The sequence below is a fragment of the Schistocerca piceifrons genome, chromosome 1 (genome assembly GCF_021461385.2).
Source record: "Schistocerca piceifrons isolate TAMUIC-IGC-003096 chromosome 1, iqSchPice1.1, whole genome shotgun sequence".
In the NCBI taxonomy this organism is placed as follows: Eukaryota; Metazoa; Arthropoda; class Insecta; order Orthoptera; family Acrididae; genus Schistocerca; species Schistocerca piceifrons.
In genome coordinates, this window is record NC_060138.1 from 1226459759 (window position 1) to 1226486433 (window position 26675).

Sequence of the window (26675 nt, forward strand, 5' to 3'; positions counted from 1 at the left end):
ATCGGTGGGTTCAGGAGGGTAATACGGAACGCCGTGCTGGATCCCAACGGCCTCGTATCACTAGCAGTCGAGATTAGAGGCACCTTACCCGCATGGCTGTAACGGATCGTGCAACCACGTCTCGATCCCTGAGTCAACGATGGGGACGTTTGCAAGACAACAACCATCTGCACGAACAGTTCGACGACATTTGGAGCAGCATGGACTATCAACAAGGAGACCATGGCTGCGGTTACCCTTGACGCTGCATCACAGACAGGAGCGCCTGCGATGTTGTACTCAACGACGAATCTGGGTGCACGAATGGCAAAACGTCATTTTTTTGGATGAATCCAGGTTCTGTTCACAGCATCATGATGGTCGCAACCGTGTTTGGCGACATCGCGGTGAACGCACATTGGAAGCGTGTATTGGCTCTATCCTTCATTCGATTCCTGTGAAACCCTACATTTCACCTGAATAATGCACGGCCGCATGTTGCAGGTCCTGTACGGGCCTTTCTGGATACAGAAAATGTTCGACTGCTGCCCTCGCCCGCCGGCTGGTGTGGCCGTGCTGTTCTAGGCGCTACAGTCTGGAACCGCTACGGTCGCAGGTTCGAATCTTGCCTCGGGCATGGATGTGTGTGATGTCCTTTTGGTTAGTTAGGTTTAATTAGTTCTAAGTACTAGGCGACTGATGACCTCAGAAGTTAAGTCGCATAGTGCTCAGAGCCGTTTGAACTATTTGCCCTCACCAGCACATTCCCCAGACCTCTCAGTAATTGAAAACGTCTGGTCAATGGTGGCCGAGCAACTGGCTCGTCACAATATGCCAGTGACTACTCTTGATGAACTGTGGTATCGTGTTGAAGCTGCATGGGCAGCTGTACCTGTACACGCCATCCAAGCTCTGTTTGACTCAATGCCCATGCGCATCAAGTCCGTTATTACGGCCAGAGGTGGTTGTTCTGGGACTGATTTTTTTAGGATCTATGCACCAAAATGGCGTGAAAATGTAATCACCTGTCAGTTCTAGTATAATATATTCGTCCAATGAATACCCGTTTATCATCTGGATTTCTTCTTGGTGTAGCAATTTTAATGGCCAGTAGTGTAGTTGGGCTGTGTTATCTAGCCAAGCAGTTTGTAACTTACTTCATGATTTTATCTCTATTTACTCTCTTACTTTTCTTAACTGACATAGCAAATTATCACATAACGTATAATTCTGAATCTTCGCTCAAACTGAGAGGGCTATTTGGAAAATAAAATCCGATCACTTGCGAAATGGAAACCACAATGAAAGTCAAAACTGTATTTGCAAGAGTTTGCCACACTTTCCAACTACTTCTCTACATAGTTTCCGATCCGACTTAGAAATCTGTCGTAGCGTTCTACCAACTTTCCAGTACCCTCGTCTTAGAAGGCAGCCGCCTGTCATTTCCCCCATTTTTCTACTCTGGCTGGAAGTTCGTCATCTGTGCCAAAATGTTGTCTTTGTAGCCAGCTGTTGATACGAACAGATTTCAATGTCAGAGGGAGCCAAGTCGGCCCTGTGTGATGGGTAATCAAACGCTCCCATCTAAAACGTTTCAAGGGTGTCCTCATTGCCATTGCAGTGTGCGGTTGAGAATTCTGAAGAAATAAATGCGTGAGAGGTATGTTATGCGGGGTTGCATGAAATCAGGCGATACCTCGCAGCGGGCACCCATACTTGGCGGGAGACGTTATTTTCTAGTCCTCATTATGTGCTCACTGTGTGCTCAGAACCGAAAAGAGCGACATGACGCCATCAACAGGTGTACTAGAGACACTGCCCAACACATCTGTCCAAAGTTTCGTCGGATTTTTCACTATCGCTTCCATTTTGGGACCTACTGGACTTTACTTTCCGAATAGCCCAGTTATAGCTCTCCATGTAGTTCAGCAAAAACGTTGCATCCAGCCTTCTTAAACAACCTAATAAACATACTAATAAATTTTAGAAATTGAGTACTAAAGACTAAAAACTGTATGTTCATAGCTGTATGGACCTAAAAACCATTACATGAACCTAAAAGCCATTATATGAAAGAACGAAACCTTTCTACAGTCGTTGGTGTAACTATTGTAAGGTGGAATGTGATCTCTCTATACTGTTAGCTGTGTGTTTTCTTTAGTCTTGAGTGTCGTCGCCTTTACTATAAACTACACTACTGGCCATTAAAATTGCTACACCAAAAAGAAATGCAGATGATAAACGGGTATTAATTGGACAAATATATTATACTAGAACTGACATATGATTACATTTTCATGCAATTTGTGTGCATAGATCAGAACAACCATCTCTGGCCGGAATAACGACCTTGATACGCCTGGACATTGAGTCAAACAGAGCTTGGATGGCGTGTACAGGTACAGCTCCCCATGCAGCTTCAACACGATACCACAGTTCATCAAGAGTAGTGAATCGCATATTGTGACGAGCCAGTTGCTCGGCCACCATTGACCAGACTTTTCAATTGGTGAGAGATCTGCAGAATGTGCTGGCCAGGGCAGCAGTTGAACATTTCCTGTATTCAGAAAGGCCCGTACAGGACCTGCAACATGCGGTCGTGCATTATCCTGCTGAAATGTAGGGTTTCGCCGGGATCGAATGAAGGGTAGAGCCATGGGTCATAACACATCTGAAATGTAAATACCATAGTTCAAAGTGCCGTCATTGCGAACAAGAGGTGTCCGAGACGTGTAACCACTGGCACCCCATACCATCACGCCGGGCGATACGCCAGTATGGCGATGACGAATACACGCCTCCAATGTGCGTTCACCGCGATGTCGCCAAACACGGTTGCGACCATCATGATGCTGTGAACAGAACCGGGATTCATCAGAAAAAAATGACGTTTTGCCATTCGTGCACCCAGGTTCGTGGTTGAGTACACCATCGCAGGCGCTCCTGTCTATGATGCAGCGGTCAAGAGTAACCGCAGCCACGGTCTCCGAGCTGATAGTCCTTGCTGCTGCAAACGTCGTCGAACTGTTCGTGCAGATGGTTGTTGTCTTGCAAACGTCCCCATCTGTTGATTCAGGGATCGAGACGTGGCTGCACGATCCGTTACAGCCATGTGGATAAGATGCCTGTCATATTGATACGAGGCCGTTGGCATCCAGCTCGGTGTTCCGTATTACCCTCCTGAACCCACCGACTCCATATTCTGCTAACAGTCATTGGAACTCGACCAACGATAAACCGCAATCGCGATAGGCTACAGTACGCCCTTTATCAAAGTCGGTAACGTGATGGTACACATTTCTCCTCCTTACACAAGGCATCACAATAACGTTTCACCAGGCAACGCCGGTCAACTGCTGTTGTGTATGAGAAATCGGTTGGAAACTTTCCTCATGTCAGCACGTTGTAGATATCGCCACTGGCGCCAACCTTGTGTGAATGCTCTGAAAAGCTAATCATTTGCAAATCACAGCATCTTCTTCCATGTCGGTTAAATTTCGCGTCTGTAGCACGTCATCTTCGTGGTGTAGCAATTTTAATTGCCAATAGCGTATATATTTATACTTGGAGAAAATTATTTTAAAAATGTTATTTACACCTCTTTTCTGATTACCATGACCCACATCTCACAAGTTTACACTTTTACTAGATTCGGAATTCTTCTTGTTGATTCATCGTGTTACATATTTATTATTAACCAGAAAGTTCTTCATAAATGTTATCACAAATTTAGTTGCCTTCTGATGTGGATAATAACACCTTTCACTTCTACAGTGAAGTGCCAAAGAAACTGGTATAGGCATGCGTATTCAAATACAAGGATATGCAAACAGGCAGAATACGGCCCTGTGGTTGGCAACGCCTATATAACGCAACAAGTATCTGGCACAGTTGTTAGATCTGTTACTTCTGCTACAATGGCAGGTTATCAGATTTAAGTGAGTTTGAGCACGGTGTTACAGTCGGCGCACGATGGATAAGACACAGATCTCCGTGGTAGCGATGAAGTAGGGATTTTTCCCGTACGGGCATTCACGGGTGTACCGTGAATATCAGGAATCCGGTAAAACATTAAATCTCCGACATCGCTGCAACCAGAAAAAGATCTTGCAAGAACAGGACCATCGACGACTGAAGAGAACCGTTCAACACGACATAAGTAGAACCCTTTAGCAGATTGCTGCAGATTTCAATGCTGGGCCATCAACAAATGTTACTGTGCGAACCATTCAACGAAATATCATCTATATGGGCTTTCGGAGCCGAAGGATCATTTCTATACTCTTGATGACTGCATGACACAAAGCTTTACGCCTCAACTGGGCCCGTCAACACTGACATTGGACTGTTAATGACTAGAAACGTGTTGCCTGGTTGGACGAGTCTCGTTTCAAATTTTATCGAGCGAATGGACCTGTAAGAGTATGGAGACAACCTCATGAATCCGTGGACCCTGCATGTTAACAGGGAATTGTTCAAGCTGGTGGAAGCTCTGTAATGGTGTGGGTCGTGTGCAGCTGGAGTGAAATGGGACCTCTGATACATCTAGATACGCCTCTGACAGGTGACACGTACATAGGAATCCTGTCTGATCATTTCCATCCGCTGTGCATTCCGACAGACTTGAGCAATTCCAGCAAGACAATGCAACACCCAACACGTCCAGAATTGGTACAGAGTAGCTCCAGGAACACTCTTCTGAGTTTAAACACTTCCGTTGGTTACCAGAGTCCCCAGATGCGAACATTATTGAACATATCTGGGATTCCTTGCAACGCACAGTTCAAAAGAAATCTCCAGCCCCTAGTACTCTTATCGATTTATGGACAGACCTGCAGGATTCATGATGTCAGATCCCTCCAGCACTACTTCAGACATTATCCGAGTCCATGCCACGTCGTGTTTCGGACTTCTGCGTGCTCGCGGGTTACCCTACACGATATTAGGAAGGTGTACCAGTTTCTTTGGCTCTTTAGTATACGAGGGTTATTCGGAAAGTAAGGAACGATCGGTCGCAAAATGGAAAATAGAGTGAAAATTTGATGAAGCTTTGCACAGATGCGTTGGGCGCTGTGTCTAGAACGCCCGTCGATCGCATCATGTCACTCTTTTCAATTCTGAGCTCACAGTGAGACTGTAAAGATGGTTCGAAATTAGCGTCTCCCGCCAAGTTTGAGGGCCTGGCGAAAGATTTCGCTTAAAGCTATGCAATCCACATAACATAACTGTCATGCAGTTCGTTCTACACGACAATTCTCAGCTGCACTGTGCAGGGGCAATAAAGATGCTCCTGTAGCGCTTTCGGTGGGAAGGGTTTGATCACCCACAATACACCCCATGGTTGGCTACCCCCTCAGGTTCATCTCTGTTCAAATGAACCGCTGGCTATGAAGGCAATATTTTGACACAGACAACGAGCTGCAGTCCAGAGTACAAAATTGTTGAAAAGCACTGGCGGCTGTCTTCTATAACGAGGGAAATGAAAAGTTGGTACGACGCTAGGACAGAAGTCTAAGTCCGAGCGGCGACTGTGTAGAGAAGTAGCTGGAAAGTGTAGCTAACCGTTGCAAATAAAACAGTTTTGATTTTCGCTCTGGTTCCATTTGGCGACTTATCGTTCCTTACTTTCCGAATAGCCGTCGTATATCGCATACATAGATTGATTTTTGTTATTATGGCCCAACCAAAGTTGTTTCACTCCCATATCCATATGCTGTTCTCTCACGCACAACTAATTTTATATACTACCATGTAAGTATATTAACTAATCAGTATAATTCATTTTACTTAGATGTTTGAAGTTAAAATTTGATTTATCAAGCAGAACTCTGTGCTTGATTTATTTTTGTTCATTTAGAAGCCTACAATATCTGCTGATACATTTTCAAAGTACTTGGATTGCTCTTGAGTAGATTTCACCCTTTACACTTCCATCTTTTAATCCAAAAGCATTCTAATACATACGTATCCCACCACAAAAATGGCTCAAATAGCTCTGAGCACTATGGGACTTAACTTCCATGGTCATCAGTCCCCTAGAACTTAGAACTACTTAACCCTAACTAACCTAAGGACATCACACAATACCCAGTCATCACGAGGCAGAGAAAATGCCTGACCCCGCCGGGAATCGAACCCGGGAACCCGGGCGGGGGAAGCGAGAACGCTACCGCACGACCACGAGCTGCGGACTATCCCACCACAACTTTAGGCTTTGTCACCACAAAACTTCATTTGAAAATATTCTGACCGTAATAGTGTATGATTGTATATGTTGTAACAAACGCTCCCTCATGGATGACACTAATGAAGATCAACATTTAAGAGTAATTTCGGATTCGCATAGTTTGTTACACAAACTTTGTACACTTGTATGCAACAGTGTTGAGATATCTGCAAGTCAAATCTTTTACTCATCCAATACCTACGTATCTGGCGTACCGTAGTAATATAATTCACTGTAGGTGGTGATTTGCAGCGTATTATTCTACTGCTGAGTGGACGGTTGGTTGCGAGTAATTGGCCAAACGCGCGAGTGGGGGCGCTCGCCTCTGCGACGCCAGCGCCGCCAGGCTTCTGTGGCACGCGGGAAGCGGTCGCCCAGCGCGCCAGGGGCGGTCATGCATAATGCAGGGCTGCCAACGGTGGCGGATGGTCGCTCTGCGCCGCCAACCCCTCTTAACGTTCAATTATTCTACTGGGGTGCAAAGGCCAGAGGGTATTCAGCGGGATGGCTGAATGTGCAGCGTTCGTCCTCTGTTCCAGCCGCTCCGCCGCTCTTTACGGCCCTGCCAGTCGGCTGAATATTAAAAAGTCCCACGTCCTGGCCCGCAATTGCTGCGCTGCAGAGGTACACCGCTGAGAATAAAAGCACGCAAAGGACGGACTCCCGCGCAAAATGTCAAGAGTTACAGATTCGAAATCGGAGCTATCTTGAATGCTAGATGCTTTGTCATTAATAATGTGCTCCACACTGAAGTGTAAGGTAAAGATGACAGTTTGTAAATATTGCGATTTTTACACTATTGAAGCAATCACCTAGATGCTTGCTGCTCTTCATTCAGAACTATAACGAGCAGAATCTGCGTTACGCGTGGTCTTTCTGTAGCTTTCAGGCTATTTAAAATGCGTTGTGAGGTGTTACACGATCCTTCTTAACGCAAATATCCACAAATGGGCAGAAATATCTGTCGAGGTGTACGTATACCGAAAAGCATACGTAGTCCCTGCAGAAATGAGACTAACATACATGTTTACGCTGGTAGGAGAAGGGCATCTTGATGTCTGACGACTGTTTAAGCAGTGTTGCGAACAGTATATACAGCCAGACTATCCTCCTACTTGCTTGATATTTCCATTCTCTCTGGACGAAAAGGAAGCACCTAAATAATCAGTAAACCGAAAAATACCCAGGTGGCCATTGTGCTCAACGAATAGAACATAACGGCCTCATAGCTAAAAAGTGCTACGTACATTGAGAAAATCAGTTTCAACATTGAAGAAGTGTATCGAGAGAAAAAATAACTTATTCACAGTACAAATTACATGTTACATATAAAAATTTAATTACGTAATATAATTATGCCATTGGACCATCCCTCAGGAGCTCAGCAATCTTTTACTGGTTACGGGCTTGGCGACCCTGTGGTTCGTGAGCTGAGGACTGTCACCGTAAGCTCTTGGGATGCTTCAGCGACCACCATGCCAAGCGGCGGTGGAACCTTGTGTGTTTCAGAGAATGGGGATCTTGGCTTGACCGCCCGGATCGAGGAATAAACCTTTGTAGAAAAATCTCGATCTCAAAGTGTCCTGCGTGCTGATGTCAGGTATGGCTTTTGAGGTTGAACAGTCGTCAGCGGGCAGCCTCTGGGGAACCTGCCGCACCTCAGTTATATAAGGCTTACTCGGGGACGCGGGGCTCTGTCTGAATGGAGCCTTACTTTCCTAGCTGCTCGTGGGACCGAGATGGGTTCTTCGAAGTTTTCTCTTCCACCTTCCAGTGGAATTGAAGGCCACGGGTAGGTAGAAACACCCACTCAAATAAGAGGGCTCGCATAACCAGTCCTCCGGACTCAGGAATAATCAGGAATTCTTGTGTGTTTAGCAACAGAACGCATGCTGCTGGTCATAGGGTCTTTTTATTAGTTAAAAGGAAAGACGGCAGTTTTCACTAAGGGTCACCTTTTTATATATAAAAGGGTTTAGAGGGGATTGTGGGAACTATGAAATCAGCTAAGCGGTTACGAAATAGAACACTGTTGGTGGAAACATCAAGCTTCCAACAAGTGACGAACTTGCAGAAGGCCAATACCCTTGGGGAATGTGCCATTGAGAGTGAACTCCACGCCACATTAAACTACTGTAAATGTATTGTGACGTGCAGAGACTTTGTGGACATCCCCAAACATCTTGAAAACGGTGGAAGGCGATCTGAATAAATCCGACTCGTCCTTCCTCTACATCTACATCTTCATTTATACTCCGCAAGCCACCCAACGGTGAGTGGCGGAGAGTACTTTACGTGCCACTGTCATTACCTCCCTTTCCTGTCCCAGTCGCCTATGGTTCGCGGGAAGAACGACTGCCGGAAAGCCTACGTGCGCGCCCCAATCTCTCTAATTTTACATTCGTGATCTCCTCGGGAGGTATAAGTAGGGGGAAGCAATATATTCGATACCTCATCCAGAAACGCAGCCTCTCGAAACCTGGACAGCAAGCTACACCGCGATGCAGAGCGCCTCTCTTGCAGAGTCTGCCACTTGAGTTTGCTAAACATCTCCGTAACGCTATCGCGCTTACCAAATAACCCTGTGACGAAACGCGCCGCTCTTCTTTGGATCTTCTCTGTCTCCTCTGTCAACCCGACCTAGTACGGATCCCACACTGATGAGCAATACTCAAGTATAGGTCGAACGAGTGTTTTGTAAGCCACCTGCTTTGTTGATGGACTACATTTTCTAAGGACTCTCCCAATGAATCTCAACCTGGTACCCGCCTTACCAACAATTAATTTTATATGATCATTCCACTTCAATTCGTTCCACACGCACACTCCCAGATATTTTACAGAAGTAACTGCTACCAGTGTTTGTTCCGCTATCATATAATCATACAATAAAGGATCCTTCTTTCTATGTATTCGCAATACATTACATTTGTCTATGTTAAGGGTCAGTTGCCACTCCCTGCACCAAGTGGCTATCCGCTGCAGATCTTCCTGCATTTCGCTGCAATTTTCTAATGCTGCAACTTCTCTGTATACTACAGCATCATTCGCTGAAAGCCATTTGGAACTTCCGACACTATCTACTAGGTCATTTATATATATATATATATATATATATATATATATATATATATATATATATATATATATATTGTGAAAAGCAATGGTCCCATAACACTCCCGGATCATATTAAGGCTGGTTTTCTTCGCTTAACCTTGCGGCCCTATGTCCCCAACCCAATGTGCTGTTTGAAATGCTAGCGCTTTCTACATAGCACTCTTGTTTTTAATGTAGAAGCCACTTGTGGCAAATGTGGTAAGTCTGCCCACGAAGGAATCGGATGTTTATCTCCACTGAAGTGTGCGAATTGCTCTGGGGTTCACCTTACCTTGAGAAGGGACTGCTGTTTCTTCCTTGAAGAACGGAAGGTACAGGAGATTAAAACCGCACGACTGATCCCCTATGGTGAGACCTAGAAGATTTATAAGGCCATGCAACCCCCAACTTCCGCTACCACCTTTGCTTCCGTTGTTAAGCAGTCAGTACAGAAAAGCGATGGTGCTACACAAACGGAGGCGGCTAGTGTTACCACTAGTACCTGCGTTTGTCAGAGTACGTGTGCTGCTGTAATTACTTCTCCACAGCCTACACTTCCTCAGAAAATTGTAAAAGTCTGTGGTCGCTAGGGTTGGCGGAGCCCCCTCCTCCCCCTAGTCTTCAGTCTGCTCCACTATCCAGTGCTCCCACTGCCACTGCCACGGTTGTGGCTCCGAAGCCTAAACGGGGTAAAAAATCCAAGGCCAAGCGTCCCCCACCGAAGGAGTCGGGAAGAAACAGTCCGACGGTGTCAACGTCATACTATCTGACGTCTCTCTTGATTCTTCGGTAGAGCTAACGGAGCTTGACGTGGGACAGGGGCAACCATGTTTCCCCGAGATTGACCCTCCACGCTTTATGGGCTCCCCTTCCCGGTGGAAAGACAGGGTGAAAGTGCAAACCCCGTTATAGATGGCTCACATATTACAGTGGAACATTAATGGGTTCAGGACAAGTATGAAAGAACTGAAACTGCTGGTGCATTAACGTCATCTGTGCTTGTGTTTACAAGAAACATTTTAAACCCACTGACACCCCCTTACTATGTGGCTATACCCTTCACCGAAAGGATGACCCAACTGGCGACAGAACCAAGGGAGAGACTGCTGTGTTCTTCAGTGACGCGCATCTCTACTCTCTGCCCCCCCCCCCCTCCCCCCGCTCCCGGCTACTGACCTGCAAGCAATTGCTGTCGAAATTCATAGGTGCCGAAGGATCACTGTTTCCTCTCTGTATCTACATCATCTAGATGCAATAGACTCTGAGGCTGTCATAGATCTTGTGGAACGAATCCCACGACCATTCCTCCTACTGGGAGACTTCAATGCCCATTACATCTTGTGGGGTTCGACCTCTACTTGTCCCAGGGGTTGGCTTTTGCAAAGCCTCATGACGTCTCCGAACTGTGCTTATGGACAATTCTGTATACTATTTGCTGTCATAAACTGCTCCAAAGCAAACCAAAAATAAGTCTGATGTGTACAACATCGTTAGAGGTTCACTGTGTCATTTTACTTTTTTTTTAAGTCGGTCATGCGACTTCCAACTGGTGCTTTTCTCGGATGACATCCTGATAGCGGTAGATCGGGGTAGTCAAAACGACAGAACAAAAATACTCTCAATAAGAGTCAAGTAGATTCAGTAGACCTGTTTCTTTCCTTGCGAAAAGAATTTGACTCAGTAAAATGCCGTCGCTTGGTAACGAAAGAACTATCATGAATGGTATGAAACAAAATTTGTGACTGAATTGAGGATTTCCTAGTTGGGAGATACCAGCATGTTACCTTGGATGAAGAGTCATTGACAGACATAGTAGCTTCAGACGTGCCCCAGGGAAGTTCGTTGGGTTCCTTGTTGTTCGTGTTGTATGTTAATGACTTGACAGACAATATTAATAGTAACTTCAGACATTTTGCGGATGATGCTGTTACCTACAATGAAGCAATGCCCGATGAAAATTGAATATAAGTTTTGTTGTGAACCAATTACATAAAAGAAATTTAATTTCTTAACCGGTTTCAGGCACTTAGTGCTCTTCTATAGGAGGTTATAGCTATCGCATCATTTGCCAGTGTCAACAATAAGATGCGTGCAATGTATTGCTGCTGTCGTACATGTGGTTCATACTACCTGTACATATATGGTGTAAAGAAGCAAAACAACATATGCAGACGTCATGCCAGCATCGGACCTAATCAGCTAATGGATGTAAAGCGGGAAATCCGGGTTCGTGTCCCGTTCTGGCACAAATTCTCATTGTCATCAGTCCATTATACAGCTGAAGGTTGTCCGTATTCGCAACTGCGAATACATATACTGTACCTTAATAAAGACCATATATCGGCGATAAAAGGAGCCCACAAGTGTTTTTTGAGGTATGCTACATCCGGCTGAGGCCGCTCATTGATGATTAGATATCGTAGAGCAACCAAATTGTCGGATATATTACCCACTGTTCCAAAGAGTCTCAGTCATTTTCTACGTGAATAAGACTGATATAGTGAGACAGTCGCTATGCAATTTGGCACCTGGATGTTCATCAGCCCAGGAATGTGTGCATCCAGCCATATGAATAAAGGTGCGTCCCTCTTGGAACGCGGGAGCGTCCACAGCATATTCAACATTTGGTTATTAAAAATGTTGATATAAACATTGTTGTTCATTGGTACCGTTGCCAAATGACAGGACCCATGTCATAGTTCATACACTAAACCCAAAATACCACAGTACCCCCTCTGGCCTAAACTATAACCTCTAGATATTGCAGGTTAAAAGTCTCATTGAAAAGTCGGTGCACTCAACTCCTTGAGTCACCTGAAAAGAGGCGTAGTCTGACTTGGACAGCACTGCACTCATACGGTCAGCTACTGTCCAGTTTTTGTATTCTTCGATCCACTGAAGACGTGCAGCTTTATGCGTCCTGTCAGAACGGCCTTTTGCTAGGTATCGATCCATTGCATGCAATTCCCTTCACAATGTTCGCTCTGAAAATGGTTGAGATAGGCCTGCGTTTACCGAGAGTAGCAATTGCTTCTTCGGCGGTTTCAACTGAAGACGCAGAGCATCAACCACTGCCAGGTTTTAAATCGGTTGCCAGCAACAAGGTATGTTACATGTCTCTTTCGGTTACGATCTATTTACCGCCATTGTTCTTACCGTGTGTAACATGGCTGCAAGCAACAAACCATTCCTTGTAGACAGTTGATTATCCCAGTGTGAAACACCAACAAATTGGGCAACTTCATACACGGTGTGATCTTGGGGATATCGAATCAGAATAGATTCTTTCCATGATTCTGACATGACTTCAAGGTGACTCATCTTACTGCTCTGGTTCCATACGCACGACGGCATATGTAGTTCAAAGAGTAAGTTGCAGATGTTTATAGCAGGTCAGGTAAATTTTACAGAATGTTGCACTGCAGTTGAAAGCGACACAGATACAAGATTATTTAGTATAGTCAAAAGGTCTCTGTAAACAACAGTCGCAAAGTTCTACGAATTGTTCAGTTGCTCTACCATACAAATCCGCTATGTGAACACCTTCAACGTTGGAAAACCTCCCCCCCCCTCTCTCTCCCTCCGTCCCAGACGTTCTTTCAGCTTGCCAAAAATACGAAAATCGAATGGTGCGAGACCTGAACCTTATGGTGGATACTTCCGGATCTCCCTTCGGAAACTTTCAAGGAACACCTGTCTTGTGCGCATCGTTCGTTTTGTTGAATTGTTATGCAGGAGAGCAACGCCTTTGTTTACCTTCGCACAGCTCTTGTACTTTCTGGCGTTGCCAGTGATGCACAGTACGAATCACCATAAATGGTTCTGCCATTTGCTGTAAACTCTGTGTAGGCAACTCCTTCGCAACTCAAGAAAACGGTGGCCATGACCTTCCATGCTGACAGCACAACTTCCCCTTTCTTCCGCGGAGGTGAGGAGGTGTTTCTCCATTCCATGCACGCTTTCTTTGTTGCAGGTGCGAAATGTTGGACCCATGTCTCATCGCAGCTAGTGATATGCCATGGGAAGTCATTGCCTTCTACGAAGTAATGCTCAAGGAAGTCCAGAGACACCATAAACCTTGCGTCTTTGTGTACGGGTGACAGCGATAGAGGAAACCAGCGAGCGCAATTTCCGATGCCGAAGACGATCTCGGACTATATGATGTACACTGCCTACGGAGATGCGTATCTACTGAACAGTTTCCAGATAATCGCTCTGCGATTGCTGCGGATCAGTTCTTCTATTGCCTGGACATTGTCATCTATGGTCAATGTCGACAACCTTCCTCCCCGATCAACATCTCCCACGCCTTTGCGGCCTTGGTCAAATTGTTGACGCCATTTCACTACAGCTGGACGTGACATTGCGTGTGGTCCATACACGCCAAAATGTCACGGTGAATCTGTGTGTAGTTGATTTTTACCGACAAGAATCTTTCTGTCCCGCGTACTTCAACTCTGGAGTACGTTGCCAGCTGCAGCCTCATTTCACTCACACACTGTGTTACACCTGTTATTCATATCAGAGCAGAGCTGTATCTCCAGGAAACGCACAACATTGTACTCTCTTCTGACAATGCACCGCTCTCGTTGCGCAATGATCTTAGAGTGAGGCGACAAGTGTAACACACTTCCTGAAGTCCCTTCGTACAAGGTGTCCGACAAATGCGTTTACGCAGCTTGAACTGTAATAACTCTAACAAAAACTACCAATTTTTAAGTCACATAAATGGCCACTACATTACTAAAGACTTTTTTACTGTTGGAGATCTTCAAAACGTCCTCCATCGGCAGCAACACAGCGTCTCAGCGCTACGGAACAGATCGACACACATGTGCTACGGTTGCCATTGGAGTGGATTCACAGGCAGTAACAAACGTCTCTCTCGTCTTACCCAGCATTCTTGGCATAGAGTGTCCTTCAGAATTCTCCACAGAAAGATGTCTAACTGCGTTAGATGGGGAGATCTGGGTGGAAACTCAACACTTCCTCGCCGGCCTATCCACCGAACAACAAACGTTTCATTCAGAAATTGCCGCACGTCACGATGGTAATGTGACGGTGCACCGTCTTGTAGGAAAAAAAAAAACTCTTCGTATCGGTACAGAAACTGCTGAGGTCATCGGTCCCTAAGCTTACGCTGATGTGTCGACAGAAGTGCCGACACAGTGTTATTTTGAGGGGGCCGATATGCACGCTATAAGCTCACGCAGAATATCGTGACGTCTGAAACAGGACGCTCAATGAATGCTATAAAGAAAAGTACGTTGCTTTTGGAATACTTAACTTTAATCCATCCTTGTTGTATACATCGTTCTTGTTGAGACATGCTTTAGACGATAATTATCAATTGCTATGTAAGGCTAATGGCGCCTTGCTAGGTCGAAGTCATGGACTTAGCTGAAGGCTATTCTAACTATCTGCTCGGCAAAGGAGCGAGGCTTCGTCAGTGTAGTCGCTAGCTACGTCGTCCGTACAACTGGGGCGAGTGCTATTCCGTATCTCGAGACCTGCCTTGTGGTGGCGCTCGGTCTGCGATCACACAGTGGCGACACGCGGGTCCGACATGTACTAATGGACCGCGGCCGATTTAAAGCTACCACCTAGCAAGTGTGGTGTCTGGCGGTGACACCACATTCCTCCCCCGCAAATCGGCGAACGGTCGTGTGATAAGGCTTCCGCCCGCCGTGGGGAGGACCCCATGTTGACGTATGCGATGAGGTGGGGAGCCTAACAACAGGCGAGGCTGTGCCACCCGCACCCGGCCATTCGGTCCGAGGGGATCTAGGAAACGCCTGAAAACCTAGTCCAGGGTGCACGTCAACATGCGGTGTATGCACCCGTAAAGAGACAGGAGGGGCCGAAGGGTCGACCTCCATTGCGTCGGGGTATCCGACGCGCGAAGACGTCATGTGGTCCGGAGCGGGCAAGAGTTCCATGGCGGAGGACAGCTGGTCACGGGAAGCGATCGGCGGCGCGTGACCCAGGGAGGCGCTTGGCGGCTGCAGCGAAGCGTCGAATGCGGGCGGCGCCGGCGGGAGAACAGGCGGCGGCGGCGGCGGCTGCGGCGGCGCGTCGCCATGGGGCAAAATGGAAGGTATCGTCGGTAACACCTGGGGATGAGGCGAGCCAGTAGATGGGTCCCCAGGGCGCTGACCGGACGACACCGTCGCTGAAAGCAGACGGGGAGCGGCAGAACCCGTGCGACGACAGAGGCGCAGCTGATTGAGATGCCGACGCACCTCACCAGAGGCCCCCAAAACCAAATACATCGCGCGGCCGAGGCAGCGAAGAATGCGCCCCGCGAGCCAACGCCGTGAACCACAAAAGTTGCGATAGAATACAACGTCGCCTGGAGCAAAAGCAGGAGTCTGCCGCTGCACAGGAACCTGATGCGGCGGATGCAGCAAAGACATCAAGGTTCGATGAGGACGACCGTGGAGCAACTCAGCCGGCGAGCGACCATCTCGGGGCTGAGAGCGATACGAAGACAAAAAGAGCAACAACACGTCCTCCCGAGAATGCGACGCTTTCAATTTCAACATCTGTGACTTGAAAGTCCGGACCAATAGTTCAGTGGCACCGTTTGACTGAGGCGAAAACGGCGCGGATGTCAGATGTTGAATACCATTGGCCTGGCAGAATGACTGAAATTCTGCGGACATGAATTGTGGGCCATTGTCGGAAACAATAGTCTGCGGAAGACCTTCAATGCAAAAGATAGCAGACAACGCGTGGATGGTGGCAGATGACGTCGTGGAAGACATCCGGACAACAAAAGGAAAATTACTGAAGGCATCTACCAGAACCAACCATCGAGCATTCCAGAATGGACCAGCAAAATCGATGTGCAAGCGTTGCCAAGGGGAAGTGGCTTGTGGCCATGCAAAGACTTTCCGCAGCGGTGCGGATTGTTGTTCGGCACACGCCATGCAAGAAGAACACATATTCGTAATCGCAGCATCGATTCCGAACCAAGTACAGTGCTGACGAGCAAGTTGTTTCGTTCGCACTATACCCCAATGTCCTTGGTGAAGAAGCCGTAAAACAGAGGACTGTAACGACGTGGGACCACGACTCTGGACTCATCATTATCAGAACGCAACAACAAAACACCACGTCGAACAAAAAGTCTCTCCTTGTGAGCAAAAAATCGGCGAACCAACGGAGCCTCGATCCGAGACTTTGACAAAGGCCATTGCGTAGCAACAAAACGCAAAACCGTAGCAAGGACAGGGTCAGCAGCTGTGGCTGTAGCTACACGACGAAAATCAATCGGAAACGAGTCGACCACGTCATCGGTTTCCGAATCAATGAACATGCAAGCAAGTTCGGAAGAATCGAATGCTTTATCCTCAGCAACAGGCAAACGGGACAACGCATTGGCGTTTCCGTGCTTAGCAGTGGACCGATACAAGATATCGTAGCGGTACTGCGAGAGGAAAATAGACCAGCGAATGAATTTCTGCGCTGTACGCGGAGGTACAGGCTTGTTCGGATGAAAAAGCGACGTCAAAGGTTTGTGGTCTGTGATGATCGTAAAGTGACGACCATACAAGAAATCATGGAACGTAGTAACAGCAAATACGAGAGCCAAAGCTTCTTTCTCTATCTGTGAATAATTTCTTTGCACAGACGAGAGCAATTTTGACGCAAAGGCAATAGGACGATCATGCGATCCATCTTTGTGCGCAAGCACAGCACCGTTCCCGAAATCCGAAGCATCTACCATCAACAAAAGGGGTTTCTGGGGATCGAATGGCGTAAGGCAAGTATTTGAAAGCAACGCCGATTTCAACTGGCGAAAGGCGCGTTCGCATTCCGTCGTCCAGACGAACGGAACACCTGTACGGCGTAAGCGATGAAGCGGAGCCGAAATGGAAGAGGCATTGCGCACATTCACTCACACCTTGTGATTCTAAATCGTTTAATGTTCGTGCGACCTCATCACGCAATGCGTGAGGAACATTGCGCGCTCTGAAAAATTTCGGTTGCGCGTTGACTTTCAGTTTCAAATGTGCGTCATAGTTCTGAGCGCAACCTAAGCCCGGTGCAAAAATGTCTGCAAATTCTTCACACAGACGAGAAACACTGTCTGAAGGCACAGTCTGATTCACTGATAGGACCTGATTTACTATAGACATGTTAAACAACTGAAATAAATCTAAACCAAACAAGTTCACTGCAGTAGAAGAACGAAGAACGTAAAATGACACAAGTTTTGTTTGTCCTTTGTATGTTGCAAGAAGAGTGCACTGTCCTAACACAGGGATATTCTGACCCGAATAACTATTTAACTGAACATTTGCAGCACGCAACGGAGGTTTGCCCAGTTGTTTGTAAGTGCCATGATTGAGCAATGAAACTGCAGCTCCGGTATCGAGCTGGAATGGTATGACCTTGCCATTAAAGTCCAAATCTATAAAAAGTTTATTGTCCTGCTGACGACAAGAGCGAATGTCTCGTGCAATTTGAACTGAGACAGGTACAGCATCACTTGCTAATTGACATGATTTCCGGCGACGTCGATGCACACTTTGTGTGGGATGAACACAGTCACTGTTAGAGACAGTGGCACTGGACGAAGTGGAATTAACTACATGAATGTCCATGGGTGAAGGTCCACGAGCCTGAGTGTCCTTGGTTCGATTCCGGCGCGAAGCAAAGGGCCGGAATGATGAAGAGTGTCTGATCTGAGCTTTTTCTGGCAAACACTTTGAACATGTCCTTTCTTAGCACAGAAAAAGCAAATAGCCTGGCGTGACGGGCAGTTTTCACGCGAATGTCTAGTAGCACACCGCGGGCATGATTTCACTGCATTTGTATGCTGGCGCGGCACACCTGGTTTAGAGCGTGGCGGCAGCTGCGCGGACGTCGTCGAGGGCAGTTTATCGGGCCGTGCAGCGCGCCCGGCGGGCCGGTTAATGTTACACACGGCTGGCGAAGTTGCAAATGATTCCTGAGCAAAGTCAAGCGTGTCTTGTCTATCCAATATGTCCATCACTTGTTGAAGGGAGGGATTGACGAGTTTCAATATCTGTTCCCGTATGCGAACATCAGAAACGTTCTGTGCTATTGCATCACGTACCATTGTATCTGAATAAGGGAGTCCACATTCACACTCAAAAGCACAATCCCTTGTAAGGCCTTGCAATGTTGCAACCCACTCCCGATTAGTTTGACCGGCCGTACATTTCGTACGAAAGAAAGTATACCTTTTTGCAATCACATTAACTGTTTCCTTGAAATAGGCATCTAATCATCATCATCATCATCATTTAAGACTGATTATGCCTTTCAGCGTTCAGTATGGAGCATAGTCCCCCTTATAAAATTCCTCCATGATCCCCTATTCAGTGCTAACATTGGTGCCTCTTCTGATGTTAAACCTATTACTTCAAAATCATTCTTAACCGAATCCAGGTACCTTCTCCTTGGTCTGCCCCGACTCCTCCTACCCTCTACTGCTGAACCCATGAGTCTCTTGGGTAACCTTGCTTCTCCCATGCGTGTAACATGACCCCACCATCTAAGCCTGTTCGCCCTGACTGCTACATCTATACAGTTCATTCCCAGTTTTTCTTTGATTTCCTCATTGTGGACACCCTCCTGCCATTGTTCCCATCTACTAGTACCTGCAATCACCCTAGCTACTTTCATATCCGTAACCTCAACCTTATTGATAAGGTAACCTGAATCCACCCAGCTTTCGCTCCCATACAACAAAGTTGGTCGAAAGATTGAACGGTGCACAGATAGCTTAGTCTTGGTACTGACTTCCTTCTTGCAGAAGAGAGTAGACCGTAGCTGAGCACTCACTGCATTAGCCTTGCTACACCTCGCTTGCAGTTCTTTCACTATGTTGCCATCCTGTGAGAATATGCATCCTAAGTACTTGAAACCGTCCACCTGTTCTAACTTTGTTCCTCCTATTTGGCACTCAATCCTTTTATATTTCTTTCCCACTGACATTACTTTCGTTTTGGGGATGCTAATCTTCATACCATAGTCCTTACATTTCTGATCTAGCTCTGAAATATTACTCTGCAAACTTTCAATCGAATCTGCCATCACAACTAAGTCATCCGCATATGCAAGACTGCTTATTTTGTGTTCACATATCTTAATCTCACCCAGCCAGTCTATTGTTTTCAACATGTGATCCATAAATAATATGAACAACAGTGGAGACAGGTTGCAGCCTTGTCTTACCCCTGAAACTACTCTGAACCATGAACTCAATTTACCGTCAACTCTAACTGCTGCCTGACTATCCATGTAAAGACCTTTAATTGCTTGCAAAAGTTTACCTCCTATTCCATAATCTCATAGAACAGACAATAACTTCCTCCTAGGAACCCGGTCATATGCCTTTTCTAGATCTATAAAGCATAGATACAATTCCCTGTTCCACTCATAACACTTCTCCATTGTTTGTCGTAAGCTAAAGATCTGGTCCTGACACCCTCTAAGAGGCCTAAACCCGCACTGATTTTCATCCAACTGCTCCTCAACTAATACTCGCACTTTCCTTTCAACAATACCTGAGAAGATTTTACCCACAACGCTGATTAAAGAGATACCTCTGTAGTTGTTACAATCTTTTCTGTTTCCATGTTTAAAGATTGGTGTGATTACTGCTTTTGTCCAGTCTGGTGGAACCTGTCCCGACTCCCAGGCCATTTCAATTATCCTGTGTAGCCATTTAAGACCTGACATTCCACTGTACTTGATGAGTTCCGACTTAATTTCATCCACCCCAGCTGCTTTATTGCACTGCAATCTATTGACCATTTTCTCCACTTCCTCAACTGTGATCCTATTTCCATTGTAACTCGAAATCTGAAACATTACTGATCGTATTTTCACCTACATTGAGCAACTCTTCAAAATATTCCCTCCATCTGCCCAAGGCATCCACAGGATTCACCAGCAGTTTTCCTGACCTGTCCAAAATACTTGTCATTTCCTTCTTACCTTCTGGAATTACACTCCAGAATGGTTTTCCAGCAGCTTGACCCAATGTCTCCAACCTGTTTCCAAAGTCTTCCCAAGATTTCTTCTTGGATGCTGCAATTATCTGTTTGGCTTTGTTTCTTTCTTCAACATAACTTTCTCTGTCTACCTGAGTTCTAGTATGTAGCCATTTTTTATACGCCTTCTTTTTCCTTTTACAGGCTGCCTTGACTGTGTCATTCCACCAAGCTGTTTGCTTCCTCGTACTTTTACACACTACTGTTCCAAGACATTCTTTAGCCACTTCTAGTACTGTGTCCCTGTACCTTGTCCATTCCTTTTCCAATGACTGTAATTGACTACATTCAACTAACTGGTACCTTTCTGAGATCGCTGTTATGTACTTGTGCCTGATTTCCTTATCCTGAAGTTTCTCCACTTTTATCCTCCTACATATGGACCTGACCTCCTGCACTTTCGGCCTTGCAATCCCAATTTCACTGCAGATTATATAATGATCAGTGTCATCAAAGAATCCCCTGAATACACGTGTGTCCCTCACAGCCTTCCTGAATTCCTGATCTGTTATTATATAGTCAATGACAGATCTGGTTCCCCTGCTTTCCCAGGTATACCGGTGAATGTTCTTATGTTTAAAAAAGGAGTTTGTGATTACTAAGCCCATACTGGCACAGAAATCCAAGAGTTGCTGCCCGTTCCTGTTGGCCTCCATATCCTCTCCAAATTTACCGATAACCTTTTCATACCCTTCTGTTCGATTTCCAATCCTGGCGTTAAAATCACCCATGAGCAGAACACTGTCCTTGTCCTTTACTCTAACAACTACATCACTGAGTGCCTCATAAAAACTATCCATCTTATCTTGATCAGTCCCTTCACAATGCGAATATACTGACACAATCCTAATTTTCTTGCTAGACACTGTCAAATCTATCCACATCAGTCGTTCATTTACATACCTTATTGCAACTATGCTGGGTTCCATTTCTTTCCTGATGTAAAGCCCTACATCCCCTTGTGCTATTCCTGCTTTGACTCCTGACAAGTAGACCTTGTATTCTCCCACTTCTTCTTCTTTCTCACCCCTTACCCGAATGTCACTAACAGCTAAAACGTCCAGCCCCATCTTACTTGCAGCCTCTTCCAGCTCTACCTTCTTCCAAGAGTAGCCCCCATTGATATTAATAGCTCCCCATCTCATTACCATTTGTTTGCCAAGTCGTATCTTAGGAGTCCCTGGTTTGTCAGTTAGAGGTGGGACTGCGTCACCTCCAAAGGTCCAAGGCATTTTGCTCTGATTGTTGCCAGCATCATATTTAAAGTACGAGGGAAGCAGGTTGCTAGCCTTACTTGCCCCGAGTCCTATTGGGTTTTACCCCTGACGGCTGAGGGACTAACCGGTGGATTTGGTAGTCTTTGCCGTATGAGCACAAAGGTGACCACGACTCAGAATATGTCCGAGATGCCCAGCCTTATTCCAAAGTAACTGGTATCCCAACTGTCGGGACCACTTACTTGGCCACTCATACGTTGCCCGTGGTTCATGAACTAGGACATGACTACAGGAACCCACACCATCTAAAGCAGACAAAATTTCCTCGTAGGACAGAGTTGCTACGTCGCGTCGGGGAAATAATTTCACTATCACACGGTACGTTTGCACCCCTACACACGCCAATAAATGAGGCTGCCGCTCGTTACCTTGAATTCTGTAGGCGGCGAGATGAAATCCAAACTGGCGTGACCACTCCGTCCAGGATTCCACGTCTGCCTGAAAATTACGGAACGGTGGTGCAACTGCATGTTGTGGCTGCGGTAGCGATGAAGCGGCGGCGGCCGCATCGTTTTGCAGTGCGCGTTGACCCTGGACGAGCTGTCCAAGGGCATCCAATAACGCCTGCGTCTGCTGATTCTGCAAGCGATAAAATTCGGACAGTACATCTGGCGAAGCCATGACACAAGTAAATGTAAGCAATTAGAAAGAAAAAGACCCTTTTATTAACTCGTCGCCATGTGATGTGTCGACAGAAGTGCCGACACAGTGTTATTTTGAGGGGGCAGATATGCACGCTATAAGCTCACGCAGAATATCGTGACGTCTGAAACAGGACGCTCAATGAATGCTATAAAGAAAAGTACGTTGCTTTTGGAATACTTAACTTTAATCCATCCTTGTATACATCGTTCTTGTTGAGACATGCTTTAGACGATAATTATCAATTGCTATGTAAGGCTAATGGCGCCTTGCTAGGTCGTAGCCATGGACTTAGCTGAAGGCTATTCTAACTATCTGCTCGGCAAAGGAGCGAGGCTTCGTCAGTGTAGTCGCTAGCTACGTCGTCCGTACAACTGGGGCGAGTGCTATTCCGTATCTCGAGACCTGCCTTGTGGTGGCGCTCGGTCTGCGATCACACAGTGGCGACACGCGGGTCCGACATGTACTAATGGACCGCGGCCGATTTAAAGCTACTACCTAGCAAGTGTGGTGTCTGGTGGTGACACCACATACGCACTACTTAATCTATCTTAAACTGACTTACTCTAAGGACAACACACACACCCATGCTCTAGGGAGGACTAGAAACCTCCGACGTGGGGACCCGGTCGGACCTGTGGCAAGGCGCCTATGACAGCGCGGATTGCAACATGATAACATACTTTACTTGTCACTGTTCCTTCAAAAAAAGAGTGGCCCTTAAAGTCCTCTGACATATCACACCACACTGACTACTCGGGAAGATTATCAGCTCGTTCTTCCGTTACATGAGGAATATCTCTTGCCGAATACACACAGTTACATCGATTGATGGTTGCATTTGATTTAAATGTCGCCTTATCAGACCAATCTATTATTCACTGTCGCAAATCCATTCATAAAATTCGAGACACCTATCCGGATCGTCCTCATTCATCGCCTGAAGCAACCTAGAAACGCGGGTTTTCAGCTTTGCTTGCTTGAAAATGCGGTGAAAACTTGATTTGTTTACATCTGATTCAAGCGCATCTTACCGTATGGACTTCTTTGGGAATCTTGTGAAAGCTTGTACCACTGCGTCCACTCCTGTTTCGTCCACTATAGATTTGTTGCTGACACGATCCCTCCTTCACAGCACGCTCAAATTTGTCGCGAATTTTCGTTATCGTTACACGTGGCAGTGGCGCAGTATCAGACTCTGCCTGTCATCGTCTCTGTACTGTCTTCATGTTTTCACATTTCCAATAAGAATCAACTTTCGTTGCACCAAGAGCATGGTCCAGCCATTCTGTATAAATGTAGTTACTAACGACTGAAAAAAAAAGAAAGAATGGCTATCGGCCGCTGTGGCCGAGCGGTTCTAGGCGCATCAGTCCGGAACCGCACAGCTGCTGCGGTTGCAGGTTCGAATCCTGCCTCGGGCATGGATGTGTGTGATGTCCTTAGGTTAGTTAGGTTTAAGTAGTTCTATGTCTAGGGGACTGATGATCTCAGATGTTAAGTCCCATAGTGCTTAGAGCCATTTAAACCAAAGAATGGCTACACACACTCGTCATGACAGCACAATATACGACGGGCGGTCAATAAGTAATGCAACACATTTTTTTCTCGGCCAATTTCGGTTAGGTGCGTTTCTTTTGGTTTAAAACCAGAGCATCGCAGATAGTCATAGGCGTGTGTAGAACGTCTACGGACATCTGGTAGCGAACAAAAGCACGATGAATCGTTGGGCGAGGCATCTGCCATCATTGCAAAAGGGTCGTGTAAGTCTGTCTGATCTCCCGCGCACCATTCAGCCGCACACAGCTGTGACTACCAAAATGTTTCAGCATCGTGACGGTCTCATTCGAGGCGATCGTCGGATCACAATCGAAAAACTCGCTTCGGAACTGGACGTCTCTGTTGGCAGCGCTTACACATTCGCCCACCAGTTTTGATACTCGAAGGTGTGTGCGCGCTGCTTTCCTCGCCGCCTAACAGAAGAGCATGACGAGCAACGAAGGACAGACTGTGCGGAATTGCTTGCGCGTTTCGAGGCTGATCATGACAATTTATTGTCGAACATTGTCACAGGAGATGAAACGTGGGTTCATCACTTCGAACCGGAGGCAAAACGGCACTGTATGGAATGACGCAGCACCACTTCTCCTTCGAAGAAAAAGTTTAAAGCCGTAACCTAATCCGGTAGCGTCACTTCAGTTGTTTTCTAGGACATTGAAGGGGTTATGCTCTCCCTCATGGTGCAACTATCAACTCTAAAGTGTATTTTGCTAATCTCAGGAAATTGAAGAAACGACTCCAGCGTGTTCGTCGTCGCAAACGTGCAAACGTACTTCTCCTCCCCCTTGCCAATGCAAGTCGTCACACGAATCTGTACACCCGAGAGGAACTCACAAAACTGCATTGGAGTGATCTTGCCGGCTGTAGTGGCCGAGCGGTTCTAGGCGCTTCAGACTGGAACCACGCGACCCCTACGGTCGCAGGCTCGAATCCTGCCTCGGGTGTGAATGTGTGTGATGTCCTTAGGCTATTTAGGTTCAAGTAGTTCTAAGTTCTAGGGGACTGATGACCTCAAATGTTAAGTCCCATAGTACTGAGAGACATTTTTGGAGTGTTCTTCCTCATCCACCCTACAGCCCAGATCTCGCACCTTCCGACTTCCATCTGTTTGGCCTAATGAAGGACATACTCCGTGGGAAGCAGTCTGAGGATGATGGGGAGATTATTGACGCAGTAAGATGTTGGCTCCGACGTCGCCTAGTAGAGTGCTACCATGTAGGCATACAGGCTCTCGTAGTAAGGTTGCGTGAGGTAGTCGCACCGAACGGATATTATGTTGAAGAATACGGTTTTGTACATAAAAGAGTGGGAAATAATACGATGTATTGGAATCCTGAATAAAACCAACCCCCTTTCAAAAAAATAATATGTTCCGTTTCTTATTGTCCGCCCCACGTAATAAAAACTGGATGAAGTTATCATTAATACCGCCTCAGTCATTGAAGTTCAAACAGTAACTCCTTTGTGGGGTACCCTGCGCATTAGTATCACTTGACTGCCATGACGTCAGCGGTAGAGATTTGTACTGGCGCTGATAACTGCGCAGTTGAGTGCCCCACAATCCAGACATCATCATCATCATCATCATCATCATCATCATCCAAAGCGCCCATTGTGCTAATATTTAGTCCAGTGAGTTTTGTCATTAGTTGGTGAGGCGACATCTTGACAATTAATGGAGACCTTCTGCCAGCAGACACGGTGCCGGAGCTGCAGTCGACGTTCATCGAGCAGGCGCTGAGCCCGGGACCCCCCGTGTCGCTGCGCTGCTCGGCCGCGGGCAGTCCGCCCCCGCAGTTCACCTGGAGGCTGGACGGGCAGGCGCTCACCGCCGCCAGGCTGGGCCACAGGTGAGGCAGCTGGTCCGACTGGCCGAGCGGATGTGGGGCTAAGTGCTGGTTAGCTTGGGAAAGATACGGAATTGCACTGAAAATATCCAGACATACGGGGCAGAAGGGATGAAGTAGTGAAGGCAGCAGAGGACCAAGTAGGTAAAAAGACGAAGGCTGGTAGAAATCCTTGGGTAACAGAAGAAATATTGAATTTAATTGATGAAAGGAGAAAATATAAAAATGCAGTAAATGAAGCAGGCACAAAGGAATACAAACGTCTCAAAAATGAGATCGACAGGAAGTGCAAAATGGCTAAGCAGGCATGGCTAGAGGACAAATGTAAGAATGTAGAGGCCTATCTCACTAGGGGTAAGATAGATACTGCCTACAGCAAAATTACAGAAGCCTTTGGAGAAAAGAGATCCACTTGTATGACTATCAAGAGCTCAGATGGAAACCCAGTTCTAAGCAAAGAAGGGAAAGCAGAAAGGTGAAAGGATTATATAGAGGGTCTATACAAGGGCGATGTACTTGAGGACAATATTATGGAAATGGAAGAGGATGTAGATGAAGATGAAATGGGAGATACGATACTGCGTGAAGAGTTTGACAGAGCACTGATAGAACTGAGTCGAAACAAGGCCCCGGGAGTAGACAACATTCCATTAGAACTACTGACCGCCTTGGAAGAGCCAGTCCTGACAAAACTCTACCATCTGGTGAGCAAGACGTATGAGACAGGCGAAATACACTCAGACTTCAATAAGAATATAATAATTCCAATCCCAAAGAAAGCAGGTGCTGACAGATGTGAAAATTACCGAACCTTCAGTTTAATAAGTCACGGCTGCAAAATACTAACGCGAATTCGTTATAGACGAATGGAAAAACTGGTAGAAGCTGACCTCGGGGAAGATCAGTTTGGATTCCGTAGAAATATTCGAACACATGACGCAATACTGACCTTATGACTTATTTTAGAAGAAAGATTAAGGAAAGGCGAACCTACATTTCTAGCATTTGTAGACT

The 26675-nt window shown here is 46.3% G+C and overlaps 1 protein-coding gene across 1 annotated transcript in view; it reads left to right on the forward strand.

Moving 5' to 3' along the window:
• Positions 1–26675, forward strand: part of LOC124779577 (Down syndrome cell adhesion molecule-like protein Dscam2) — a 432737-nt gene that overhangs the window by 165802 nt on the left and 240260 nt on the right. The window contains exon 7 of the mRNA XM_047253719.1: positions 25511–25664. Within this exon, the coding sequence (XP_047109675.1) occupies positions 25511–25664 (154 nt within the window). The remainder of the gene's footprint in view (positions 1–25510; positions 25665–26675) is intronic.